The following is a 26,360-nucleotide window of genomic DNA, read 5'->3' as shown; positions in this document are numbered from 1 at the left end:
AAATGCAAAGAGTCCTGGAAATACTCATGCAGATGAATCTAGAGAGCATCTGTTGTGGTGTGTGTTGCGCTGCTGTCGTGTGTGTTTGTGTTGTTAAAGCGAATTCTGTATCATTTCTATGATTTTGGCTTTCTTGATGTGGACAACGGGGTACTATGTATTATCGAACAACTTTCAGGACGGTCCTTTCTAACATGCTCATCGTGCTGCTTGTGCTGCTTTGTTTGCTCAACATGAAGCTCAGTCTCTACATTTTAATATTTTTTTTGAATAAGGATGGTCTAATTTTATCGAATCTAGCAGACAAACGTGTATATACCCTGCAATTAATTGTATTAGATATAAGCAAACGTATTTATTGTCTGTGTAGCCATGTGTCAGTGAGCTGAAAGAGATCTGACCCCGGCCAGCATGCAGGTTCACTTTTCCACCTGAAGTCGTGGTGCCTCACATTTCACCCCCCCCCCCCCCCCCTCTCACCCCATCACTGTGAGTTGCCCACCTTACCCTTGTCTCTGTCTAATGGGATCTCCTTGTTTGGGCTTAATAGCAGATGTTGTTCAGTCTCATGGTGGTGTCTTCATGGACAGTTCGTACCCCTCATCCCCCATAATGGGCCCCCTCTCCCGGGGCCAGCGGAGGGCCAGTGAGATCAGCATTGCCAGCCAGGTCTCAGGAATGGCAGACAGTTTCACTGCCACCAGCATAGCCAACAGTAAGTGTTCTGAACATCGACCAGTGTCTCTCTCTTTCTCTCCATCTCTCCCTCTTTCCACTCACACAAACACGACTCTAGTTAGTTTCCCCACCCTTTCTCGCTCTCAGGCCAGCTTTCCTCTATTTCTGTACACCTAGTTTCTCTTTCCAACTTTCCTGCATCCTCTCTGGCTCCACCCCCGGTACTCTGACTCCACACACACCCTACACTCCATCTGGAGCGATCTAGTCAGTCCGATGCAGCTCCTCGCAAAAAGTATTTATACCTCTTCAAGGTCTTCGCGGTTTTGATCATTTTTGCTAAACTCCCCGAAATGTTGATGCTTTATTCGTATTTTATGTGACAGAAACAAAGCAAAGCACAATTGGGAATAGAAGGATGGGAGAAGTGTGGTGTGCATTAGTGATTAGCCCCTTTTACTCCGCTCCCCCTGATAAAAACCAGTGCTACCACATGCCTACAGTAGTGAGAAAAGTTCGCCTGCTTGTAAATTAATCTCAGCATGAATCCAGCTGTTACTGTGAAGGCACCAGAGGTTTGTCGGAGAACGTTGGTGAACAAACGGCTTCATGGAGAACGAGGGACACAGCAGATGGGCGAAGGGCAAAGTTTGAGCGAACATAGGCGATAAAACGATATGCCAACCTTCAAAAGTCTCACAGATCACTGAGCAGTCCATCCTCTGAAAAAACTGCAAGCCTACGCAGACAGTGATGCTGGACAAGCAGAGCATTAAGCTGAGAAGCAACCAAGAGATCCGTGGTAACGCTGCAGGAGCTGCAGATATTCGTAGCTCCGGTGGGAAAACATGTCGACGTTGCAATTTTACGTTTGTTTGCACTTGTGAAGGATTGATTGCGATATTTGGTCATTTTATCTTAAATGCAATGCATGCAAATCATTTTTATACTGTCACTGTCCTCAGTGGCCCTATTTTCTGTATAATTTTAACGCCTGAGATCCTGAAGCTCACAAAGCTTGGTGGGACGTTGGGATTCAAATACAGAAAAGTCGAGGTTACTCCCGATTGATGTAATTGATGATTGATGAGCAGGTAATCCTGGAAGAGAACCTGTTAAAGGCCAGAGGTTCGCCTTCCAGCAGGACAATAAGCAGAAACACAGCCAGAGCGACGATGAAGGGGCTTAGATGAAAAACACGTTGGTGTGTTAGAACCGCCCAGTCAAAGTCTAGACCCAAGTCCAATCAAGAACCCGTGGCAATAAAGTTGATGTTCACCGATGCTTTCCCTCCAATCTGACTCCTCACAACGCTCTGCTATGTTTAGCTGTCGCATGAAATCCCAGCAGAACCTCAGTGACATTTTCTTCTGAGACAAAATGTTGAAAAGTTTGAAGAGGTATAAATTATTATTATTTTTTTTTTGTTAAAGGCGCTCTGAAGACAAATCCTGCTCCTGTTTCTGCTTCGTCAGACCCGTCTCATTAGCAGCTCATTCAGACCGCCCCCCACCTCCCCTACGATTTTCTCTGACAGTCAAAGTGCCAGGAAGATGAGAGTCCTGCAGAAGAGCGAGCTTAGCGCCACTTTTCACTGTCTGTCTTACTTTTATCCACTGTCTAAATGTAAATGCAATGACCAAGTACTGCATTTATCTAATGTTTCAGTGCATGTGGACACCAGTCTCCCTCCCTGAGCCATTTCCACCTCCTACCGCCTGTTTGCTCAGATAATCTGTTTTCTCTTTGTATGATTGTAAACCAAAGTCCCCACTTACCTGTTAATCTTTTTTACTTTTTACTTTTTAAACATTTATTATCTCACAACACAACCTATGGTGGGTTAGAAAGACATTTCGAACAATATCCAACAGAAATGTAACCTCTACAGCATCGGATCTTCAACGGCATCGCCCTGCCGTGACACTTGAGCCTTTACTAATAACCGTCTTTCTGCTTAGAAGCCAGCTATTCTATTAACAGGGGACAGTTTCAAATATATGCATCTTCTCATTAAACTGTTTTTCTGTTGTATATCTGCATCTATTTTATCACATGGTTTTCTGTTTTGTTCTCCTCCTCCCCCCTCCTCCTCCTCTGTGTAGCCAAATCAGACCAGCTTAACCAATCCAGTAAACTCAGTCTGTTGTCCCAACTTGCCCTTACATCCCAAAACATATTCTTCCTGAAAAATCCTCCCAAATCCTGCAAAAAAGCCAAAGCCAACCCGGCCGCAGGACCTCCTGACGGAGACGTGTGTCCCAACCCGGACGCTGAGCTAGACTCAAGCGAGTGTCTAAGTCCCACCTCCCAGGACGAGACCATGGAGTCGCCCATCCTGGCCTATGCTATAAATGAGCTGGTCCTGCTGGACTCCCAAGCGGAAGTCGATCAAGGTATTTTTCCAGAAGCTGGCTAAGTCGCAGCCAGTATGCTCTGCTCCGTGCTGCTCCTGCAGAAAGTCTTTTTTTTCCTCCTCCCCCTGGGATTCTTTCCAAATGGCCTTCTCAAGGACTCAAGCACAATCACTTTCTCTTGGTGGGAACATTGTCTGGATCTTTAATTGCACCCCCCCCCCCACCCCCCTCTCTGTTGTGACCCCCACTAACCCTATAAACGTAGCCGGTGGTGAAATCACTCGTCCCTTCTAACCGCCTCTTTCCGTGTGACGCAGAGCATGACTTCTCTGACTGCAATAATCATAAACATCTTTCTTTCTCACCTGCAGCTGGAGAAGGGAAGCGGCTCTTTTTAAGTTGTTGTTGTTTTTTTTTCTAGAAGGTTGTTTTCGCTTTTTGTTTCTTGGGTTTCAAGGGTGTTCCACTTTTTGTACGCCATCGCCTTCTCCTAAAGCTTCGTCTCGCGTACCTGCACCCATGTTCACCTGGTTCCCCTTTGCAGTTGCAGCTCGTTGGTGGGGCACAAAGCGTCTGGACTTTGCTCTGTACTGCCCCGATGCTCTGACCGCCTTTCCAACGGTGGCTTTGCCGCACCTCTTTCACGCATCCTACTGGGAATCCACAGATGTTGTGTCTTTCCTCCTCAGGCAGGTGAGTGGCCCTAACATTCTTCTTTTCTCTTGTTAAACTGTAACCTGCTTTTTTGTTCCTTTTTTTTTTCTTTGAGAGAGATGCATGGGATGAACTAACTGGTTGAATCTCTGCTTTTAGGTCATGAGGCATGAAAACTCGAGCATTCTGGAGCTGGATGGGAAAGAAGTGTCTGAGTTTACTCCCTCTACACCGCGGGAAAAGTGGAACCGGAAGAGGACCCACGTCAAGATCAGGGTGGGTGTGAGATCGAGAAGAGAGGCCGGTTTCAGCCAATCATCACCTCAATTCTCATCCTCATACGAGTGATCAAAACATCGCTCCTTTAACCCAAGCCAATAACAACCCTAACAACTCCTTATTACAGAGGAGTGGACCCATTTCGGTCCAATCTGCTGGCTTAATGGCTTTAACGACCACCCATTACTAAGGGGTGGACCTGTTTCAGTTGAATTTGCATGTTATCTAAGCCATTACAAGGTCTTTGTTGGGCAGTAGTATAAAGCTTGGTACTCCACATTACTCCAGACTTTTTGAATTGAGAAAGGTTCCTGGAGAGGAAGTGAAACGTCTTCACTACTGAAAACAAGTCCAGTTGTTTTGTTTTTCACTTTTTTTAAAACTCTTTTCCTCTGGTACCAACAGATAAAATAAGGATTCACGTGATTTAGAAATGGAGCGCAACTGTGTGTAATTGGATCTCTGTATACACGGGCGTCCACCTAAACGGACTTGACTTGGCGACTCTGGAGGAGCTGCAGAGATTCGCAGCCCAAGTGTGAGAATTAGACAGGCTCAGCTGTTACCTGCTTCAAAAAACGGAGGACAGCCAATCAGAAATCTCCATTTTTGCAGTTTGCCAAATGTTAGGAACATGGCAAACCTGTGGAAGAAGGTGCTCTGGACCGCTAAGAGACCAAAATTAAAGTTTTTGGCCTGAACGCAAAACACAGAGGACCTGATATTCAAAAGGTTTTCTCCCATTAAAACACATGCAAAGTAACAAAGCTGATCTTCATAGCAGCGGCTTGCGCGTGTAAAATGAGCGGAACGGCGTTTTGTTTTTCTGTCCCTGCATGAATATGCAGATTGTGTGCTGACAACCACACCGTAGCAATCTATGGCCGCACCTACAGGATTTATCAAACCTGGAACTGATTCTACGTCTATATTTCGTACTGTTTGAAGGACAGGTGCAAACTGGTGCGCAGAAATGCCTGCAGCCTGTGTGGCCAGAAAGAAGGCATTGGTACAATGACAGAGGAAGGATAGAGAGTCTGTGTGCATGTGAAGATATTGGGACCGTCAGAAATAACAATTGGTGTTAGTCATGGATGCATCTGCAACTTTTGGCATGAAGGATTTTTCTCTCCCTCCCTCAGTGTTCCTTTATGCACTCTGTATCTTATCCATCCGTTATCTATACCCGATGCCTGATTCTCCGTGCGGGGTTGCAGGGGCCTCTCTCCAGCGGTCAATGTGAGAGGCAGGGGCCATCCTGGACAGATCTATGATGATTATAAAAAAAATAATAATAATTATCATCATTCCCTCCACCACCCAAAGGGAGGGAGTCTTGAAGTTTTGTCTTCTGTTTTGTGGTTATGTAGACGAACAGTTCTTGGGAGAACTCCTTTTTTATAACGGTAATTAATATTATCTTAAATAAATAGAAGTTCTCCATTCGCTAAGGAAGCGTTTGGTGTCTCCTGGGTGTCTGGAGAGATTATGCGCCGGCTTGTATTCAGAAACGGAAACGTTGCTTAGAACTTCATCTCTCCTTTACGGCAGCGGCACACGCACTTTATCTTTTAAACGGGGCAGACCGAAATGGTTTTGGACGTCTTGTCCGTTGTGAACGCAATCTTTGAGGGTCCTCCCACCCCCAGACTCCACAACACGCACAGTGTTGTGGACCTGCAGTGCTACGTTCACACTGCAGGTCTTAATGCTCAATTTCCGATTTTTTTGTGAAATCGGATTTTTTTGCGTGTCTGTTCACATTTCCAAATATACGCGACTTGTATGTGATCTCCTGTGTGAACTGAACGCGTTCAACCTAAGTGTCCCGCATGCGCACTCAAGGATGCAATGACGTCACATGCAGCAAGCGTCCTCAGTGTTTGTGGAAGTAAACATGGATTATAATGCTGGCACGCATTTTGCGGTCATTAATTTATTTTCTAACTGGAGCTTTCCCTCCATTGACTGCTCCCCTCATTGTAGTCCGCTATGGGTGTCGTTTTTCTTCCCGCTTCTGCATAGCAGGACGCAGAATAGTGACGTTTGTCGAGTATCGGTGACGTACAGGTCGGATAAATGCGACCCGGCCGTACAGACACAGGTCGCATTTTAAAAGATCAGATACGTATCGGATTCAGGACCACATATCCAAGTGACCTGGGTCGCATTTGAAAAAATCCAATCTGCGTTGTTAAAACTGTCATAAAAAGATCGTATCCAGGTCGCATATGGGGGAAAAAAATCAGAATTTGGTCACTTCAAGCTGCAGTGTCAACGTAGCCTTATTTTCTCCCTCACACAATTTTATCGCTCCTTATTTGGACACTGTGAAGATCGGGCCCTGAGTGTTAGAAAACTAACCCTGATCATCCAGAACGCATGTTTTTTTATTTTTTATTTTTTTTAATTTAAACCAACCCCCCTGTAACTTGTTTTTGCCAACAGAATGTGACGGCCAACCATCGTGTCAACGACTCGGTGTTCACCGAAGGAGGCCCGCAGGTCATCACAGGTCGCTTCCTGTACGGCCCTCTGGACATGGTGACTCTGGCGGGGGAGAAGGTAACCGTGGCGACACAGGAGGACCTGCAGTCAGAAACCCGTTTGAGCTCAAAGCTCACGTTTCTTTCTCATTCTTTCCCAGGTGGACCTTCACATCATGACCCAGCCTCCATCGGGAGAGTGGGTGTACTTCGGCACACAGACCACTCAAAGCAGCGGCCGCGTGTCGTTTACCATCGCGGAGAACAAGCGTCTAGGCGTCGGAGTCTACCCTGTAAAAATGGTTGTCAGGTAACCTTACCGTCTCCTTTAAGTGCCAGCCTGCCGCCGTGTTGTGATTTATTGTAGCTTTCTCTGCCGAAGTCTTTGCCAAGACTAAAAGCTGCAGACGCCATGCTGCACCGTGTTCTGATCTCCATTCTCTGATTTGTCGCCTCCCCAGGGGCGACCACACGTTCGCAGACAGCTACCTGACCGTCGTCCCGCGTGGCACCGAGTTCGTGGTGTTCAGCATCGACGGCTCGTTCGCTGCCAGCGTGTCGATCATGGGCAGCGATCCCAAAGTGAGGGCAGGAGCTGTGGACGTCGTCAGGTATCCTGTTCAACTTCTTTTAGCTCCGAGGCTTTACTTAGATAAATACAAACGTGGCTTTGTTTGCTGTGCTGCTCCGCCTCATGGCAGGCACTGGCAGGATTTAGGGTATCTGATCATCTACGTGACGGGACGTCCCGACATGCAGAAGCAGCGGGTGGTGGCCTGGCTGTCACAGCACAACTTCCCACACGGCATCGTCTCCTTCTGTGACGGACTGGTCCATGACCCACTCAGACACAAGGCCAACTTCCTCAAAACCCTGACAGAGGTTAGTCTGGGGGCAATTTTAACACTTTACCACGACTGTGTGTTTGGTAGGGATTTTTTTTTACGATGGACCAACACCAAGTCGTGTACAGCTGCAGAGTGAAAGGAAAAGGATACATGGTTCAAATAAAAATCATCTCTCTTGTGTCTCTGATTCCAGTCGAACATGAAGATCTCCGCTGGATACGGCTCGACCAAAGACATCTCCGTCTACACCTCCATCGGCCTTTCTCCTTCTCAAATCTACATCGTCGGCAGACCCTCGAAGAAGATGCAGAACCAGTGCCAGGTAGCGCTCCGTCCGCGGCTCTTAAAGCCGGCTCCTCTTTAGGCCCGTTTACACTACACTTTTTTAACCGAGCCGAGACCAGTCCGAGCTCGCTAACCGAGATAACTCTTGTGTGTAAACGGTCAGCAGACTGAACCGGACCGCGATAAACATAACCGGACCGCGCTAACTGCAGACCAGTTCCTGAGCAGGTCTCGGCCTGATGTTTTTTTAATCCTGGTTATCTGATAAAGAGCGCATGAGCAGACCGCGTCATCCCCTGACAGTCAGCTGACTGTACTCTGGCTGCACGTCCCGATTCACACTCCATTCAGACAAATTTCAGACATTCATAATAATACTAGCTTCCTTACCATGCCACACGGTTTCCAGAGATGATTCTGCTTAGCAGTGTGATGAACCTCAGTGTCTGTTGTTGTTTCCTGCGTCTGTAAATCCTTATTAGACGTTCGTTTGTCTTATCCACGTCCAAAAAAGCTGACTCTGTCTAACCATAACATCCTGAATGTTACGGGCGCCACCGTTTTGATTTGCTCGGTCCCGCCTTCAATCCCAGAGAGCGGTAGTACCGCAGATCGTCACTAGGAGGCGAGGAGCAACCAAGGAACCGGGATAGTGTGGTGTGTAAACGGTCGTCTTGGCTTGGTTAACTGATCCAAGCTCGGACTGGTCTCGGCTCGGCTCGGATAAAAAAGTGTAGTGTAAACGGGCCTTATGGCTGCGCCTTCCGCCGCCAATTCATACTCAGCGCTAAAGCCTAAAGCAACATTTGTCAAGTTAACCTTCCCTTCAGCTGAAACGTCCCTCTCCTCTCACCCACTCCACAGTTCATCACAGAGGGCTATGCGGCCCATCTGTCCCAGCTGGAGTACAACCACCGCTCTCGGCCCGCCAAGTCCAGCAGCGCCCGCATGGTCCTGCGTAAGGGAAGCTTCGGCCTGGGCGCCAACAGCGACTTCCTGAGGAAACGAAACCACCTGCTGCGCACCATCTCCTCCCAGCCGGCCCCCAGCTCCCCGACCGGCGGCGTCCACAACCGGCCCGAGCGCACGCAGAGCCAGTCGGACAGCGAGCGTCTGGAGCGGGAGCGTCTGGAGCGGACCCAGAGCCAGGGCGCCGGCGCCACGCAGCGCAGCATGAGCATCACGGCGAGCTGCTGGGGCCGCAGCAGCAGCACCAAGCTGGAGCCGTTCCCCTTCAACCCCAAGTGAGATTACGGGGGGGACGGGAGGACGGAGGACAGAGGCAAAGACGCTGCAAAGTTTGGACCAAGTGGGCTGGAACACCACAGGGGCGGTGGTGGTGGTGGGGGGGGAATCTGGTGCCACAGCCCCGCTTATCAGCAACGAAACGGTTTTAGCTGAGGCGGTTTCTATATATATTTTTTTGTTATTGTTTTAATAAAAAAGACAAATCCTTTCCGAAACGACACGTCACACAAACAGGAATGATTCACGATGTAGGAAACTAAACGTTTTCTTCTGTTCGGTGAATATTTTTCAGCCATGAACATAAGGCGGGAGCCGCTCCAGCTGGCCGCTCAGTCAGCTGGCAGCTCCACAGCAGACGGCAGCGACACGCCGCCGCCGCCGCCACAGCGCGCGGCCCGCTGCAAGCACACAAACAGCAGCAGAGACTAACTTCCTGTGCCGCAGATGTTGGCATCGGCCCTTTTGTTTTAATCTGTAACCGCAGACTCGATTAACACTGAACTGAGCACATTTGTTACTTCAAAAAAAAAAACAACAGTGTTAAATCGTTTTTTTTTTTCCACAATTGTTAAAAGTGAATCAAAGCCAAACAGAAATTATTCAGACGTTCAGCTGAAAGTCGTTTTTTTTTTTTTTTCCTCTCGCACCTCGACTGATAGAATGAAAGGGAGCGTCGCGTGGAGAGAAACTGTGAACGGATCCTTTGATTAGGGTTAAAGTTGAGTTTTTAAGAAAAAACTTCAACTGTGCAGCGAAGGTGCCAAAGTAAGCAGCGTTAAAAAAAAAAACCTCCCGCTGTTTCTGAGCAGAGAGGATCCTATAAGGGCCTCCTGTGTATGAAATAATGGAATAAATTGTGTAAGTATATTGTTTAATGCCTAAATGAGGCCTGTACATAATTGTTACATTACAGCGCAGATCTGGTATCTGGTCCACTGTAGACCAGATTAAAGTGTCTTCTTTACTATGGAGGGTGAAATGATTGATGGTCATTACTATTTAATTATACAGCCATGTTAAAATTCTTTTTTTTTTTTTTTTTTTTGTGGACAGACGTGTGTTTTGAAAGTAAATTTTTTGCTATGTTATGTATTTTCTCCTCAAATTTGAGTTTCGGCAGCCAAAAAAGTGCAGAAATCCTTGCCTGGCACAGTATTGTATTTCTATCATTTTACCCAGCGGATCACCGCAGCTGTACCAGAACTGTTGTCATATATGCTATGTTTGATATTAGCCACTTTTGGAGGTTTTGAATTCCCCCCCCCCCATCCCTGGTTCTTATTATTAAGCTGTAAATGAGGCGTTGAATGTGCTCTTAAGTATCCCTCCCTGCGTTACCGTCTCCCTCTCTGTCCTCTGCTGCACCTTGAGAGGAAGAAGGAGCGCCAGATGTAAATCCGAAACTTGGAACGCAGAGCTGAGACTTTCTTTGTGATCTTTACTATTTATTTCTAGAGTTTGGTAACTTTTCATGCCTTTTTTTTATTTTATTTTTATTTGAAACATGGATACTTGTCCTTCTTGAGCGATCTCCACTCTTATTGGCTCCTTTGGTGTAAAAGGGAAAAAGCCACAAATTCATCTTATATTGCAGAAGCATCATTTTCACTCTATAGAATTATATTTATTGGCACTTCTAGCAGTTCCTAATAATGATTCATCCTTTATATTTTTAAGTCAGTCAGTTTTTTTTATACTTTCAGCCACTTTTCAGAATGGGGAAAACAAGAGAAATTGACATTAAACAACGACAGCTGTATGTTAGTCTTCTGGAAGCAGGAAAAATGGCTACTTGCCCGTATCTATATCAGGATGAAGCCTTTTCTGTCCTACCATCGCCTGCATTAACATGTAGGGCTTGCCAAAAGGATAATTGTGTGATAGAAGAGAAAAGCGCCTCCTTCTTCTCACTGTTGAGTAAGGTGGAGGATCTGTGATGCTGTGGGTCTGATTCTCATTACAGAGAGTGGCATCATGATCATCTTTTAGCGCACCAGTCGCCAATATCTTAACAAAGCGGCGCAGAAATGGTTCACCAGACACAAAACCGACCGTCTTTCATGGCTGGCTTAGCCTCCAGAATAAAATACAGCAGAAAGCCTGTAGGGTGGGTGGAAGAGGGAGTGAATTAGAAAGGTTTAGTTATCCAAAGTTCTGTCCTGCCGGTAAAATACAACCTCCTTTTGCTCTACTTGTTGGGGTTTTATTGGAGTCCAAATAAGTGTACAATTTAAATTTTTCTCAACATAAAATGTTTTTCCCCGCACTGGATGAAAGGCTGGATTGGTGTGATAATGTGCTGCTGCTGTACAGGATGAATTTCTATCATACCTCTTAACAAGGATCTGCAATAAGTGTGGAGCTCGGCGTTGACGGCGCCTTCAGAGCGGACTGCGGCGGACCAATACGGACTCAGATGTAAGGGAAAGTGTGCAATGCTACTGGGAAGCAGCTGCGGCTCAGCCAGACGTCACAGTGCACTGACAATCAGGCGACGCCCGGCACATATGTTACAGACGTCAAGCTGCAGAGGGGTTCGCCCCGCCGGGTCAACGCTCTGCCCTCAACGCACAGGGCGCACCTTTTACAGTGTGGAGATTTCTCACAATAAAGTGACTCTGGCCTGAGAAACGTGTCGAATGTCACGGTTGGATTCTTTCTGTGGAAACTCTTGTTTTTTTTATTTGTTTTGTGACTTCTGCCTCTCAGGCGCGGATGCATCTGTTGACTGTCGGCACGGTAAAGCGGCGGGAAAACATGCGGGCAATAAAACCCAGGCTCCTTAAGATTGAAACGATACTGAAACGTTAAAACGTCTGTTAATTCTCAGATTTTGCTGCTTTTCGACACGTATTCCAGCCCTGAGCTCCGTGAGGCTGAACAAAAATCATCCCCAGGCTCATTGTCAGCCGTGTTATTTACTATAAGGAAAGGCGGCCCGTCGCCATTTGGCACAAAGCCGCTGTCGTAGGGGAAAGCTGGAAAACTCATCTAACCGCTGAAGTATAATATGAAGCGAATGTAAGGAGAGGAAGCGCTGCAGGGATAATTTCAGACTGCGGTCCAGTTTATGGACGGACAGATTACCCGAGGCCTTACATGTCCCTCTCCTGCTCACGCCCAGGCTGACGCCATGAAGAATGAGAGGAAAGCATTTTCCCCGACGCACAGCGAGGCTGTGATTCAGGGGCGTCCAGCTCCAGCCGGGTGTCCTACATGTGAGAGATGTGACCTTTTGGTCCAACGCGGCAGATTGAAAAAAAGGAAACACTTCCTCAGCGTGTCCCCCAGCTCTGCAGACGGCTGCAACTGAGCCAGTCCTCTGATTTAGCAGTGGCGGTTCTTGCATGACTGGCGCCCTGGGTAGGCCCCCACCCTCTGCCGCCCACCAACCAAGGATTAAAAATGCGGTGCAGCTGCACAGAAAGCCTGTAATCTATCCCTGATATTGTCAGCGGCAGGCTGGGGACAGCTGCTACACTGCACACGAGATAGAAGCGATAGAAAACTTGTTCAGGGCACCACCGATGCCGCCCTGGGCAACTGCCCTAATCGCCGCCCCCTGGCTGAATCAGAGCATCTAAACCAGGCAGGACACCAACCCTGGAGGCCCCTGCTGTAATTGTTTTTAAATAAGTACCTTATTTGACGTATTGATCCGATTTCAAGCCCTCTGTCTCGAGCTCTTTTACCCGCTTCAGTCCAAAGCTGGTTCTGTTTCAACAACAGTTAGACTGTATACATTTATTTATTGATAAGCTGGTAAATGTAAGAATTGTACAGGTCGTAGCTCTTGTAGGATTATGATATTTCAATCTATTCATTCCTTTGTGATTTTATGAAGTGTATAAAGAAAATTATAAAGAACTCAACAGATGTTGGCCTTTTTTCCAAGTCAGAACATCGCAGTTCAACATTATTCGAAGCCGGGTTTTGACCAGAACTATCTGAAGTAGAGCGAGTTTGGTGCAGCCACCGGTTCTAACTCATGATCTTTACAGCAAACTGCAGTTTTTGTTTTTGTTTTTTTTTTACATTGTGGCCACAGACCCAGTTCTGGACAGTACTGTGGAATAGTCTTAAAACACCACTTCTGGCTTTGCCCCTAAGGGAAATAAAAGTAGTTTTATGCAACAGTCGTTCTGGTAATTTAACATTTCCTTTACACATAGACTGTAAAAGTTTATGACCATCTAATAAGCCCCATACTGGGCTGCTTTCAAATCATCTTTATCCACTACAAAGGTTGTACTGGACCATTTGACATGTTTCTGTTTTATGGAGTCTCAGCAGTTAAAAAGCATCAGAAAGTCCCGTCCTTAAACAGTCAGAACCAGAGAGGAGCTGTTTGTTTTCCACGGTAATATATGAACACACGTTTGATTATATTGTGAATTTTCTCTGATCTACACAGGGTTAAATTACTGCATCCATGCGGGCTCAAATATCCATTTACTGCACCCCAACAGCTTTTTTTTTTTAGTCATCAGGCAGCTACAGGCTTGTGTCTGGATATCTGACTTCTCTTATCACAATCTGCGGAGCTCATTTACATTGGCTGGTTTTCCAGGTAAGGCCTTGCAGCAAGAAGGTTCTCTGGCTTCCTCCCACAGTCCAAAAACATGGCTGTCAGGTTGGGTCCTGCACGGATAAGCAGGTAAAGATAACGGATGGTGTTCCAGATACTGACCTGGCTTTTAATATAGTCCACACACAGGGGAAGTTTAGGTAATTCCAGAAGCTTAAAGTCAGGCTGCTTTATCTCTAAAAAAATTTGTTTTGTCCAGGGACACCGTCCTGGTCCAGGTAGCTATCTGTCCTTCACTCTACGAGACGCGCCAGACCAACAATGGCAGTGAAACAGGCCCTCAGCATGAAGCTACCACCACCATGCCTCATAGCTAGTAGTTTTTTTACTGAAAGGTGTCCGGCTTCCTCACAGCAGGCAAACATTTTAGTCTTGTCTGACGGGGGGGACCTCTTTCTTAGTCAGAACCCACTCGGCCTATGATGATGTTGAGCTGGCTTCCCTCTAATCAATTCAATTAAATTGTATTGATATAGCGCCAATTCATGAAACATGTCAACTCAAGGCACTTTCCAGAGTCAAATTCAATCAGATTATACAGATTGGGTCAGATTATATAATCACACTGGTGTTCCACCAGTTTCCAGCCATAATCACAGTCAAGCATAGGAGTATCGCCCAATATTACACTGGAAATCCCACAAATAACGACACATCTCTCTTACTTTCTCCCAGAGCCAAGTCCAAGCAGCGTGCACTGCAGTGAACTTAGATAGCTTAGTTATTTTTATTTCCATTTGGACACCAGTCTGTGCCGCTCTAAAGGAGCATCATTGATAAATTCAAATTTATCATTTGAATAAGGGGGAGGGAAAGACATGCGGCAAAAGAATTCAGGCCAGAATCAAACCCAGGACTAAGGCCTCTGTATACGGGTCGTGCTCACTACCCCTGCGCCACCAGATAAATTTAAATTGACGTTTTGTTCCAACAGATGAGGCTGTAGTTCCAGATGTTTTTACACAAAAACATCTGCATCAGATAAATTTACCCTGTGCTGAGGTCGAGTCCTGATCCACCGGGTCTGCAGAGCAAATAAAGGCACCGAAGCTCCCAGTTGTTTAAAAGATGCAAATATTTAAAGTAGGTGGAAAAAAATGAAGGAGTCAAGTGTGGAAAAATGGCAAGAAAGTCAGGCTCCTTTAACAATAAAATACCAATAAAAAACGGAGATAAAAGTCCATATTCTAAAACGACTGTACAGTAGATGTAGAGTAACATACGTGGAATCTGATTTATTGTGTTTCACGGTACGTATAAATTATACAGCTCGTTTTCAGGTGACGGGAAATGCAGAAACAATCCAGACATAAATCTAAACAGAGAAAATCTTTCCTTGAAAACAACAGAATGCCTCAGAAACGGAGAGGAAGTGAACGGTGCGGGACGCTCCTTTTCTTCTGAGGGGTTTCAGCACTTTGGCAGGAATCCAGTGACGCTCTGCAGCACCTTCTACCTGTTCATGCCCAGCTTTCTCTGGAAGGCGTTCCCGTCTCCCGTCGTAGCTTGCTAGCGGACAAAAAACAAAACAGAGACGTTGGCCGTCCAGCTCACAGAAACGACGGGTTCTTAACGGGAACCGGTGGCGCTCGGCTTACCTTGTTGATCTCTTTGTGTTTGTCTCGGGTCACTATCTCCTCGATGATCTCTCCCTCTCCTCTCACCAGCCTGGAAGAAAGACGGTCAGACATCTGGGAACGGGGACGTTTCATTTCATGGTGGTCAAGCCACAGCGAGTCCTCCGTCACACCTGGTTCTTCCCGTTTCAGGGTCCACCACCCTGCGGATCACGCTCTGCCGGGCCTCGTACTCCTCCTTGGTCAGGGGTCTCTTAGTGGCGAGCCGGGCCTTCTGCTCGTCGGTCATGACTGAGGAACGCAGCAAACCAAAGGAGGAAAAAAAAAAATTTAAAAAAAGCATACGGAAGGGAGAAAAGATTAAGAGAACGTTGTTAAATATTCTGTTTTCCTGGAAATGTTCACCTACTGACGTCTAACCTAATTTTTTTTCTATGAAAAAGGGATTTAATGGCCCTTGACACAAACAAAAAAGCGTTGTTTTACTTCCTAAAGACAAGATATCGACGACAGGATCTCTTCTAACTGAGGAAAAGGTTAGGGGACAAACAGCAAGCCTTGCCCCCCATGGCTGAAGTACGACTTGAGATGCGTCTCGTAGCCATCTACCAGTTACTAACATCACTCTGAGGAAGGTTGGCGCACTCCTTGCTTTCAGCTGACATATTTTTAGGGCTTTCTTGGAAGCGCAGCTTCTTTCAAGTCACCTCGCAGCCTGTCATTGAAATCCAGACCCGTGCTCCCACCCCCAGTAAAATTTATTTGCAGTAGGCTAACAGAAACAATCACAACAAATGAACAAAGACACAAAAATAATCCCAAAACCAGTATTAAACACATTTTAAATCAGAACCACAGCATTGACCGTCTTAGGGCCGGATTATCCATAAGGCTCAGTGGGCCAGGGGCACCAACCATGGGGGGGAGGGGGCACCACATGACACATGCTTTAAATATATATTTTTGATAAATTGTTGTATTATTTACTTGAAATTGTTGAAAGACCATGCATTATTCGTTTTGTGAACACTGAAGTCACAATAATAATAAATGATAAATAAATCAAGATTTTGTTTGATTTCAACATTTTAAAATGAGATATTTTAATATTGCTCACTGCTCATATGCCTACATGTAGTTGTGTAAGTTAGTAAATAGTAAATTACATTACAGAAATCCTCTTCATTATGTCTGATGTTTTTGACCAGAGGACAACACGGGTAAGGGGAGGGGGGGGGGGCTTTGAGGTATAGTGCCCAGGGGCACCACATTGTCTTAATACGGGCCTGGTCCACCCCGTGAGTCTCACCTGGCCCCAGCTCCACCTCCTCCACAGCTTCGGTCTGCATCACCTCCGGGAGGGACGGAGGCTTCTCCGCTGGCCTCTGCAGCGCCTCGGCCTCCTTCTTCAGCTTCTTCTCCTTCCGCTTCAGCTTCTTCTTCTCCTTTTTCCTCTGCTTCTTCAGCTTGGCCTTCTGCTTCTTCAGCTTCTTCTTCAGGGCTTTGCTCTTTTTCCTCTTCCTCCTCTCGTCGCTTGAAGTGGAGGAGGAGGAGGACGACGAAGAGGAAGACGAGGAGGCAGTGGATGATGAAGATGAGGAGCGGGTCCTCCTCTTTCGTTGCTCCCTCCCATCTGAGGAGAAACACACGTTCAGGAAGCTTGATAAGGCGCTCCGGCGGCTTTACAATGAACAAACCAGCCCCGACCTGTCTTCTTCTTCTTCTTCGCAGAGCTTTTCTTGGCCGACCTGCTCCTGCTGGAGGAGGAGGAGGTGGAGGAGGAGGAAGAAGAGGACCGTATGCGTTTCTTTTTCTCGGTTTTTCTCTCTCCGGCAGTTTTGCTCGACGATCTGCTGCGATTCATCACGGAAACACCCGCTGTTTACAAAGAACAGCAGCGCTGCCGGAAACGCTGACCGGAAGTCGGCTCGTCTTTTAATTCTGGCGTCAGAGAACAAGAAACGTTCCTGGTTCCTCCTTACATTTACGCTGAAAAACTGAAATAAATATGATCATACTTGAAAATATATTTCCATTGTAGCACAGCAATTCATCCCTATGATAATTATAAATTATTAAACTGCAGTGTAAACGCTTCTGGAAATATTTATTCTACATGTAGCCTAGCCCAGCTATTTATTTCAATTATTAGAAGTAGTAGTGGTAATGGTACATTTAAGATTACCTTTATAATTTATTGTAATGTTTTAAGTTTGAAAGCAGGCCTAAGAATAATTGAACCAATGAAAGAAAACCCAATTAATAATCAGAAATATAATACTTGAAAGTATCTTTGCGATGTAAATCACCTCAGAAAATCAGTTGTTGCATAGTTTAGTTCAAGTGATCCCTATTTATTTTTTTGTAAATTTGTTGTTTGTGGCACAGTTGTTAGAACCGATGCCCTGCAGAAGAAAATGTAGTCATATCAGACCACAGCACCTTTTCCACATGTTTCCTGTGTCCCCAACAAGGCTTGTGGAAAATTTCTGATGAGGCTTAATAAATTTCTTCTCGCCACTTACATGAAGGTGAGATTTGTGGAGCGCTGGACTAACAGCTGTCCTGTTACCTCAGCTGTGAATCTCTGCAGCTCATCCAGGGTTACCAGGGGCCACTTCTCTGATCCATCCATCAGCTGTGTCTTGCTGTTATTCTATTTTCAGATGATGGCTGGAACAGGGTTCTCAGAGAAATTGAAGCTTGGGACAATTTTTCAGCAACGTTTTAAACCTCTCCACAACTTTCTTCCTGAACAATCATCTTTGTTCCTTGGTCTCCATGCTGCAGTTTGTTCACTGATGTTCTCCAACAAACTTCTGAGACCCTCACAGAGCAGCTATTACTTTTACAGATTAAACGAGACAAGGGTGGATCATTTACTAGTTAGGGGACGACTCAGGAGAGTTGCTGTGCTCAAATGCATTAAGGAGAATCGGGGTGAAGTGGTGCTTAATATGCCACGGTACCTTTTCAGATTTTTATTTGTAAAATCATTTGAAAACCCATTTATCACGGATTCCACTTTAAAGTTACACATCAGCTTGTGTTGGTCCATCATGCAAGTTTGACGTTTTGTCCCAAAGAGTTCCAGCATTTCATGTCCCCTTATGAAGTTACCCCAGGCTTGAAATGTTTATGCAAGAAGAAGCAACAACGTGAGAAGAAAAATGCAATACTTTTATTGTTTTTGCAAGGCATAGGTGAATCTTTAAAGCTCGTATTTCAATAAACAATCTTGCTCCTTATAGCCCTTAATGCACACTTACATGAGGCTAAACTAACTGAAAAAAAAAAAAAGCAGGAAAGCAGGGCTCAGTCACTCTGCTTCACTGCGTAGAGTCATATACTGCCACAAGTCTTCAATCATGTGTAAAATACTGTCTCTGTAGCAATAAATAGAAACAATCTCTCTTTAAAACCCATCAAAGACATACATTGCAAATGATAAATACTGTTACAAAGCACATGCAGTTGCATGAGTTAGTGTAACAGGCTAAAATTGGACGAACTTGAGGAACAGAAACAGGAGCCTCCAAGCGAGCATCTTGTCGCTCTGTGTGCAAAGTGGAGCTCACTGTGCCGCTCCGAGTCAGAAAACGAGTGGGTGGTGCTGGGAGGAATGCGTCACAGGTTTACTGTGTGGCCCCATTAGGACGCGACCGCCAGGCGGATCCTCTCCGGGGGGAACTGCAGGACGCTTTTGGCAGCTTTGACGGTGTTCTTCATCAGCATGGCCACGGTCATGGGTCCGACTCCTCCGGGAACCGGGGTAATGAATCCCGCCTTCTTCTTCACAGCTGAAAAGTGGGCAGACAAGATGAGTTACTAAGACGCAGAAGGAGTGAGATCGTCCAGAAATCCTATCAAACTCCCCCTGATACCTTCAAAATCCACATCTCCGACCAGTCTGCTCTTCCCAGTGACGGGGTCCTGCACCCGGTTTATTCCGACGTCGATCACGGCAGCTCCCTCTTTGATCATGTCCGCTGTGATCAGGTTGGGAATTCCTAGCAGCCACGTTGAGAGCCGTTAGGCCAGATAAGACATGCAAGTGGCGATAACTGGAAGAATTTTGGGCCGTAAGCAAACAAGCGACAAACCTGCAGCAGCCACGACGATGTCGGCTATTTTAGTGTGCTGGCAAAGTTGTTCCTTTGGAGTGTAACGGTGAGAAATGGTGACTGTGGCGTCACCTGCAGCAGATCAGAAGAGAGGACGGATATTAAACACTGTTGCCTCGTTCAATGTCTAGCAGAAGTATTCATACCCCTAAAATGTTTTATTTTGGAACATTAAACCTACAAACTTCAATGTATGCACTTTGAATTTTTAATTTTAAGAGAAAAAGAAATGCAACTTCCTCTTGTTAAGTCATATTATATTATTGTTTTTGCTGTTTTGTTTTATCAAACAGGTCTCTCTTGAAAATGAGAACACATGTATAAATAAGGATTAAATAAAAAAAATGAACAAAAGCAAAAAGTAGCGCAAAACTGACATGAATAGAAAATTATACTTTTCTTTTTTTTTTTTACAAATAAGAAAATAAGTGTGGCATGCATTAACCCCCTTACTCTGACACCTGTATATAAAATCCACAGTAACCATCTCCTTAAACAGAGTCCCAATGTGTGTAATTCAACGTCAGTACAAACGCAGATTTTCCTTAAAAAGGCCTCTGAGGCTTTTTTAGGGAACATTCAAGAGCAAAAACAAAACCACAGCAAACAGGTCTGAGATGAAGTCGTGGAGAACTTTAAAAGGAAGATTCATTTTTTTAAACAATATCCCAAGCTTGGAACACCTCACAGAGCACATGGCAACTCTAAGGCCTTGCATTGCATTACATTGAAATGACTGTTGTCATTTCAGCGTTTAACTTTTTGTTCTCTCTCTTTTTTCTTCATAGTAGGTACACCTGGTCTGGCGTTCTGTTAACTGTTACATCATCCAGAGAAGACGGCTCACCCACTACTACCATCTAATGTAGAACAGATTCCTGGATCAATGTGAGCTTCTGTGCTTGTTGTGTCTCTGCTCTGCCTTCTCTAACCTCCAGTCGGTCGAGGCAGATGACCGTTCATACTGAGCCCGGTTCTGCTGGAGGTTTTCCTTCCCGTTAATGGGGAGTTTTTCTTTCCACTGTCGCTTTATGCTTGCTCAGTATGAGGGATTGCAGCAAAGCCATGTACAATGCAGACAACTCTCCCTGTAGCTCTACGCTTCTCCAGGAGTGAATGCTGCTTGTCAAGACTTGATGCAATCTACTGGTTCCCTTATATAGAACATTTTTGACCAATCTGTATAATATGATTGAACTTGACTTTGTAAAGTGCCTTGAGATGACATGTTTCATGAACTGGCGCTATATAAATAAAATTGAATTTAATTGAAGGGATCTACAGCCGAGGTGGGAAAAATTGTGGTGAAGGGTTAACTACCAGTTAACTATTAAAGTTTACTAAAGTCTGACCTTGATGGAAAAGTGTCAGGAACAAAAAGTTCATTGAAAGTTTTTTCACACCTCATATGGAAGGAGGGGCTCTGGTCAGATGAGACCAAAATCAAACTTTTTTTTTTCCAACATGCATTTCCTTCACTGCTTGTTTACTCTACAGCTAGAAACTGCAATGTATTTTACTTTGATTTTATAATGTGACAAAATGTATATAAAAAAAAGTTCAAGGGTTGTGAATATTCTCGTGTTATACATTCTATTTAAATATATACAAGTCCAGACACACAACCCACCTCCGGGCCTCTCATGACTGCCGTCTGTGTGAAGTAGCATGGCGATGGGCATGCCGACGTTCTTGGAGCGTCCTGCAACGACAACATTCTTCCCAAAGGTAGGAATGCCTGGAAGACACACGTTAGGAAAGTTAACTTTTCTTTATCTTCTTGACCCTGAGAATCTGTGCAGTACGGCGGCCGGTCCTGCTACCTGTGCGCTTGATAATTTCCCAGACTCCCCAGGGAGTGGCGGGAAGCATGGTGGATTGATCCAGGCACATGCGGCCTACGTTGACTACGTGGAAGCCGTCCACGTCCTTGTTAGGAGCCACCGCGTTGCAGACCGTGCGCTCGTCAATGTGGTCTGAGTGAAAACGGCGATACGTTAGATATGTTCCCGTCTTGGCTAGCAGGACAGTGGATAATCTGGTTCCAGAGGCTCCTTATCTGACATTCCAGTTTTTTTTTTTTTAAACATACCTGGCAGAGGCAGCTGGACCAGCAGCCCGTCCACACGAGGGTCGGTGTTGAGCTTAAAAATTAGATCCAGTAACTCCTCCTCACTGATCTCTGAGTGTTTGAGAATTGTCTCACTTGAGATTCCTGTAGGAGTAAGAAGGCGACGACACAGACAAACGGTTAGCAAAAACTGAGTATTTAAAAAAAATTAAATAAAAATCATTTGAGTATCCCCTCCCACGGTCCATTGGGTCTGAAGCAAGAAAAGTCACGCTTCAGGCCTTCCAGGCCCGGGCAATGCACCCAGCAGCCTGTTATTTCTGACGTTGGTCATAATCTCAAAATTTGCCTTTTGGTTTCCCCCCCCCCGCTTACCGATGTCGGCTGCAGCCCGAGTCTTATTGAGAACGTAGGAGTGACTGGCTGGGTTGTCTCCCACCAGAATGACACTCAGGTGGGGTCTCTTGTTGCCAGCCAAGACCCACTGCTCCACGTCGGCCCGGGTTTCTTCCCGGATCTGACGGGCCAGCTTCCTCCCTGAGATGACCACCGCCTCTGCCCTGATAGAGAGTAAGAATGAAGAGTTACTACATTTTCCCCCCCTGCATGAATAGTAATTAAACAATGAAAACCGAGCTGAGAACGTCACTTCACCTCAGCTGTAAACGACCCGTTCAGTGCCACCTTATTTCCTGGAAGTGGTCCTGATTTAGCAGGACTTTTATCACCAGAACCCTGCAGTGCCTCTCAGCCATGCATCTTGGAGACGTACCAGCTCCAGCTTTCCAAAATTAGAGGCAGAGCAAATCTCCTCTTGGCTAAATCCCATTCCTACCGTCGGCGTGCGGTGTTTATAGGTGTACGCACTGCTGCCCCACTGCACGGTCCCGACTCTGCAAGGTTTGACTGCATTATATAAAACAAGATAGCCAAATAGCTAATAACTAGAGAGCAATGAGCCATCACCGGTGATGTAACCACCTCTGTTGCTCTGCCAAAACCAATTAAACCCCGAATAAAAGTGTCACAACCAGGAGGGAATATGTAGAGACTGCAGGGCGGCACGCTGTTACAGTGGCTGCTCACCCGCGTTTAAACCCAAAGTTTTCCCACTCATCTTTCATATGCATTCATAGACAGACGTAGGAGAGACTGTTATCGCCCACCTGCATTTTTAAAGCTTGTTTATTATTTTTGCATGTTTTTATCACTTCTTTTTGAATAGGGGCGCAAAAGATTAGGTGTTATCATCGCTGCTAAAAATAGCAGCGATGATACTGTTAAGGCCTAACCTGCATTTTTGCTCCATCTAGCCTTTTTTTTTTTTCCACAGATCTCAAAGCCTCGCCACTTTCCATGAGCTTACTGGTCTCGGTCGCTATAGATCATACGCTTACTTTCATGGCAATGAATGTCTTTCCAGCTGGTCAAATATGTTATTGGATAGGAGCATCTTAAAGCGAGACGCCCGATATATTATACGCTAACAAACATTGCCCACATGCCGTTCCTCCTGATCGTAATGATGCCGCACATTTAGCTGAGTCATGGATTTAATAAGACTGCTTTGGTGCTAGGTTAACTTGTTTGGAAGTTAAGGAGCTACATGTGCCTAACGCACCACTGGTTTGACATTACCCATCTTATGATCGTCCGGATCATGTGCGAGTCCCGCGGGAGATTGGTTTCTATCAGCGCCCGTGCAACATCAGATCCCAGCAACGAGGGGTCAGGCTGCACACAGCACGCTCCCACTACATTCCTTCACGGGATGCAAATCTGCAATCTGTGTGATGGAACTGATGACGGGTAGCGTGACACTTTTCACCACGCAAGACTGAGCTGCTGCCGTGCTATGGCAGTACAAAAGTGCCATGGTTCGAGAAATTAATAATTTATTTAATTTGTCCCCAGTTAATTAAAACCAGAGTACATATACATAGATGCATTCAACCATTCATTTTCACTGCCCGTGTATTTACAATTTATCAATTAATATGTTGTAATAAACCATCTTTATTTACAAAAAAAAAGCACATGTGATTATTTCACCATTTAATCACTTTATGGTGACTAAATGGTTGTTCTCCTTGTACCTGGGAGAAGGATTTTTCTGACTTCCCCAGTTGGAAATGTAAAACTAAAACATTGTTATAAACCTGTTACCGACTATATTTTAAATTGTGAACGAGAAAGTTTGTTTGTTTTTAGAGCAGAGCTGGGGCGTTGATCCCAGACCGCAGCTCCTGTCTCTCAGACAAACCGAACGCAAAATCATTGATCTGAGGTTTACTTAACCAGTAACGTTTTAGGATTTAATTTTAGGTCAAGTGAAGCTCAAATAACTCCATGATGCACGTGTGATATTAAATCATTTCTAATAATTTAGTGAATTCATTATATGCTTGCTCCTTTAATTAAGCTGGAAGTTTTATTCAAAACATTCACATTTAAAGGTCTTTGTGTATTATTACTAATATAAATCATTTTAATAAATACCTTTACTAAATTACTAAATAAGTAAGTAAATGTATAAAAGATGCTAAAACAATACATTTTTACAATTACATTTGTAAGACAAGTCTGTAAATATAGCAAAGATATAAAAAGGTGTTGTCAATTTATCGCTGGTTGTTTTCAGAATGTTATTATGAAGATTATTATCAGAAAGTCTATGCATTTAACCCTTAATCCGCACATTTGCATGGGTTTTTCCTTGCATGCGAGCCAACACCTCGGTCCCCAGCTGAAACTTGTCTCCTTCAGCCCCCCAGAGCTGCAAACGCTCTTCGCGATTTCATCAGCCAGCTGCAATGCTACCGGCTCGCCGCTAGGGGCGCGCCACACCGACAAGAACCCGCTCGAAAAGCACCGGGGACGTTCAGTACAATCAAATCCAGCGAGCCGCGCTGCCGAGGCGGCCGCCGCGTCCGTGTGCGCCAGACCCACCGGAGAGGCGGTGTGCCGGGGGGAGGCTCTCCAGGACCCGAACGAGCCTTTGGATGTGCTCGACGGCGGCGCTTTGTGAATGAACCCTCGGCTCACCTGGGGGCGGACGTGTGCAGGCTGCAGACGTGGTGCTGGACGTGCTGGCACAGCTTCCTGAGAGTCCTGATCGCTGCCATTTCTGATCCTCTGGGGGGGGGGGAAAGGAGGGACGCACACCGACAGACACCGGCTGGTTATGAAACGCGGTCACGGAGCAAAAGTCTGGGAAGGAGGAAGAGGAGCGGAGCCGCTTTAAAGCCCTGCCCCTCCTCCCTCGCGCTGCCTACGTCACCGTTATCTCCCACCCCCACGCGGCCAACTTATCCGCCGCCACAGCCGCTCAGAGCGTCACCACGCCCCTCTGCACGTTCTCACGTTGTGTCGCTTAAACTTTTATTTAGATTTTATCTCATGATCATGTTTTATAAACATAAGTCATGTGTTTCGGCTGTATACAATATACATTTATATTGAATAAATTAGAAGATGTCTGAAAAGTCGCTTTATATTAGTGACTAAATTAATAATAAATGTATTCTGTTTTAATTTTCCCTTGTTTTGATCCTGTGAAGTACTTTGCGCTGTCCTCGTGCTGATATGTGCTCTACAAATAAATTTGCCTTCCCTAATTTTATATAGATTGATGTTTTTAACCCTTTATCTGTGTTAATTACCACGCTTATAGCTAATGGAATCTCATTATTTAACATACAGTTTGATTTCATATTGTGCTTTTGCATTTCCAAGGATCTTCTCTTGGAATGCTCATTCTTGGTTTTTCCTTGGGTGTCTTTTATTTTATTTTTTGTCTGTTTATGCGCATTCAGAGCTGACGTTGGATCAAAGTTTAGCAGCTATTTTTTAAGGATAACATAATCCCATGGGATAAATGTCTGGATCACAGATCAGCCCAGATTCTCTCTAACTGCAAGTATGGGGGTTGTGTGAGAGAAGCGGAGAGGCGAGATGAGAGGGATCTGCTCCAAAGTTTGCTCCACTGAGTTAAAATGTTACCCTGACTCTGGCCAGATGGACTTTGTTACATCCAGCTCCACACATCCATCTGGACTTTCTGCCATTTGGAGGGATTTCATTACCGTGTAAAATGGACGAGCCAATCAGGATCGCCAGGCGGGATTTTCGTGGATATGAAGTATCAGAGAAGCGACTGTTTTGATTCAGACAACTATGGCGGTAACATTGATGTTATTTCATCTGCGTTGTCCAATTTACCGAATATTAATTCTTTAAAAGAACACCAGAGAACAGCTTTGAAGACTTTTGTTAGTGGAAACAATGTTTTCGCCCTTCTCCTGATCGAGTTTGGAAGGGGCTTGCCGCTTGCGGCACGGCAGTAAAGATGACGGACAAGTGGTTTATCCAATCATATGCAAGGATTTTTGATCCTCCTTCTCAAATACATCCCCAATGGAGCGATCCCAGATGGATGTGTGGAGCTCTGCAGAACGAAATCCATCTGGCGAGAATCAGAATATTTAAATGCCCTGACTATCCCTTCTTCATAGGGTTTTATGAAGAACCTCTTGCCCTACGATAAGGACTTTAAAAGCACCAAACTGCAGACTGCTGACCGCCGTGAAATTGATTTTATATGTTGGATATGACATTGCGAATGGAGGCCGTCGGCTTGAGGTTCAATCAAGGGGATGTGAATAAACTTTTGAACCAAACACTCTTTAGAGACAAAAATCAATCCCAGTGTATTTGACCCAATGATACAAAACTAATGACAGATCATTTTGCTAGATTACACAGATGAGACACACTATCGGGCAAAACGAGTGAAATCCTCGCTCAATCTAAGGATCTGATTTTGGTTATTAGCGTGCTCCTCTGCGTTTAATTAAGAAAGCTGAAGAGTCCCTTTTCTTTTCCTTTGTTTCCCTCATGCTTGTTTCCCTCATCCATCATCTATGCACGCTTATCCCTCATGGGGTGATGAGTGGTGCTGGTGCCTATCTCCAGCTATCAATGGCCCTTTACCAGTTTCTGTGTGCCCAGCCAGCTGGACTCTTCTGCTCTGTTTGTGTTCAGCCCTCACTGCTACATGCTGCCAGTATCTGCACCCTGTCTCCCCGTGAGTTCCAGCTGCTTTCTCTGCCCGTTCTGGTGTTTTCTCGGTCCGCATTGCCTGTTCTGATCAGCTCCTGCCTTCA

At 45.4% G+C, this 26,360-nt stretch overlaps 3 protein-coding genes across 11 annotated transcripts in view; 1 reads left to right on the top strand and 2 right to left on the bottom strand.

Annotated features, from left to right (window-relative positions):
• Positions 1–12,702, top strand: part of LOC105926900 (membrane-associated phosphatidylinositol transfer protein 2) — a 71,357-nt gene extending 58,655 nt beyond the window's left edge. For 3 of the 8 annotated variants that reach the window (XM_036143736.1, XM_036143737.1, XM_036143734.1), the window contains 10 exons: positions 551–715; positions 2,784–3,074; positions 3,580–3,728; positions 3,849–3,965; positions 6,417–6,533; positions 6,616–6,764; positions 6,916–7,065; positions 7,156–7,336; positions 7,496–7,624; positions 8,452–12,702. In XM_036143736.1, coding sequence (XP_035999629.1) covers positions 551–715; positions 2,784–3,074; positions 3,580–3,728; positions 3,849–3,965; positions 6,417–6,533; positions 6,616–6,764; positions 6,916–7,065; positions 7,156–7,336; positions 7,496–7,624; positions 8,452–8,835 — 1,832 coding nt within the window. In that variant the 3' untranslated portion in view covers positions 8,836–12,702. The remainder of the gene's footprint in view (positions 1–550; positions 716–2,783; positions 3,075–3,579; positions 3,729–3,848; positions 3,966–6,416; positions 6,534–6,615; positions 6,765–6,915; positions 7,066–7,155; positions 7,337–7,495; positions 7,625–8,451) is intronic. The other 5 variants (XM_036143739.1, XM_036143735.1, XM_036143741.1 and 2 more) reach the window with 3 other exon arrangements.
• A 1,931-nt stretch (positions 12,703–14,633) lies between these two features.
• On the bottom strand, positions 14,634–16,937 carry arl6ip4 (ADP-ribosylation factor-like 6 interacting protein 4). Of its 2 annotated transcripts, none has more exons than XM_012863373.3 (5): positions 16,708–16,937; positions 16,310–16,633; positions 15,174–15,291; positions 15,022–15,091; positions 14,634–14,932 (listed from the first exon to the last, which is right to left on the bottom strand). In XM_012863373.3, exons 1-5 carry the CDS (start codon positions 16,862–16,864, stop codon positions 14,876–14,878), a joined length of 726 nt encoding a protein of 241 aa, XP_012718827.2. In that variant the 5' UTR covers positions 16,865–16,937; the 3' UTR covers positions 14,634–14,875. The 2 variants fall into 2 exon arrangements, with proteins under 2 accessions (XP_012718827.2, XP_035999625.1); XM_036143732.1 differs by having other exon boundaries at positions 16,310–16,636; positions 16,714–16,937.
• A 1,222-nt stretch (positions 16,938–18,159) lies between these two features.
• mthfd2 (methylenetetrahydrofolate dehydrogenase (NADP+ dependent) 2, methenyltetrahydrofolate cyclohydrolase) lies at positions 18,160–24,394 on the bottom strand. The gene is made up of 8 exons (XM_036143731.1): positions 24,241–24,394; positions 21,571–21,755; positions 21,217–21,339; positions 20,948–21,100; positions 20,755–20,862; positions 19,104–19,196; positions 18,885–19,010; positions 18,160–18,800 (listed from the first exon to the last, which is right to left on the bottom strand). Exons 1-8 carry the CDS (start codon positions 24,318–24,320, stop codon positions 18,652–18,654), a joined length of 1,017 nt encoding a protein of 338 aa, XP_035999624.1. The 5' UTR covers positions 24,321–24,394; the 3' UTR covers positions 18,160–18,651.
• Between the last annotated feature and the right edge of the window lie 1,966 nt (positions 24,395–26,360).

The sequence above is a fragment of the Fundulus heteroclitus genome, chromosome 12, assembly GCF_011125445.2.
Source record: "Fundulus heteroclitus isolate FHET01 chromosome 12, MU-UCD_Fhet_4.1, whole genome shotgun sequence".
NCBI lineage: Eukaryota > Metazoa > Chordata > Actinopteri > Cyprinodontiformes > Fundulidae > Fundulus > Fundulus heteroclitus.
The sequence above is the reverse complement of the archived record's forward strand: the minus strand, read 5'-3'. Positions and strand labels throughout refer to the sequence as shown.

Bases quoted from the DNA above. Each gene is read 5' to 3' on its own strand.
- mthfd2 (XM_036143731.1), bottom strand. From the start codon at position 24,320: ATGGCAGCGATCAGGACTCTCAGGAAGCTGTGCCAGCACGTCCAGCAC. The intron at 21,101-21,216 runs GTATGTTTAAAA...GTTTTCACTCAG, and splicing joins GGTCCAGCTGCCTCTGCCAG to ACCACATTGACGAGCGCACG. The intron at 18,801-18,884 runs GTATCAGGGGGA...CCCACTTTTCAG, and splicing joins CGGAGATGTGGATTTTGAAG to CTGTGAAGAAGAAGGCGGGA.
- arl6ip4 (XM_012863373.3), bottom strand. From the start codon at position 16,864: ATGAATCGCAGCAGATCGTCGAGCAAAACTGCCGGAGAGAGAAAAACC. The intron at 15,292-16,309 runs GTGAGACTCACG...TGCGTTCCTCAG, and splicing joins GGAGGTGGAGCTGGGGCCAG to TCATGACCGACGAGCAGAAG. The intron at 14,933-15,021 runs GTAAGCCGAGCG...TTTGTCCGCTAG, and splicing joins AACACAAAGAGATCAACAAG to CAAGCTACGACGGGAGACGG.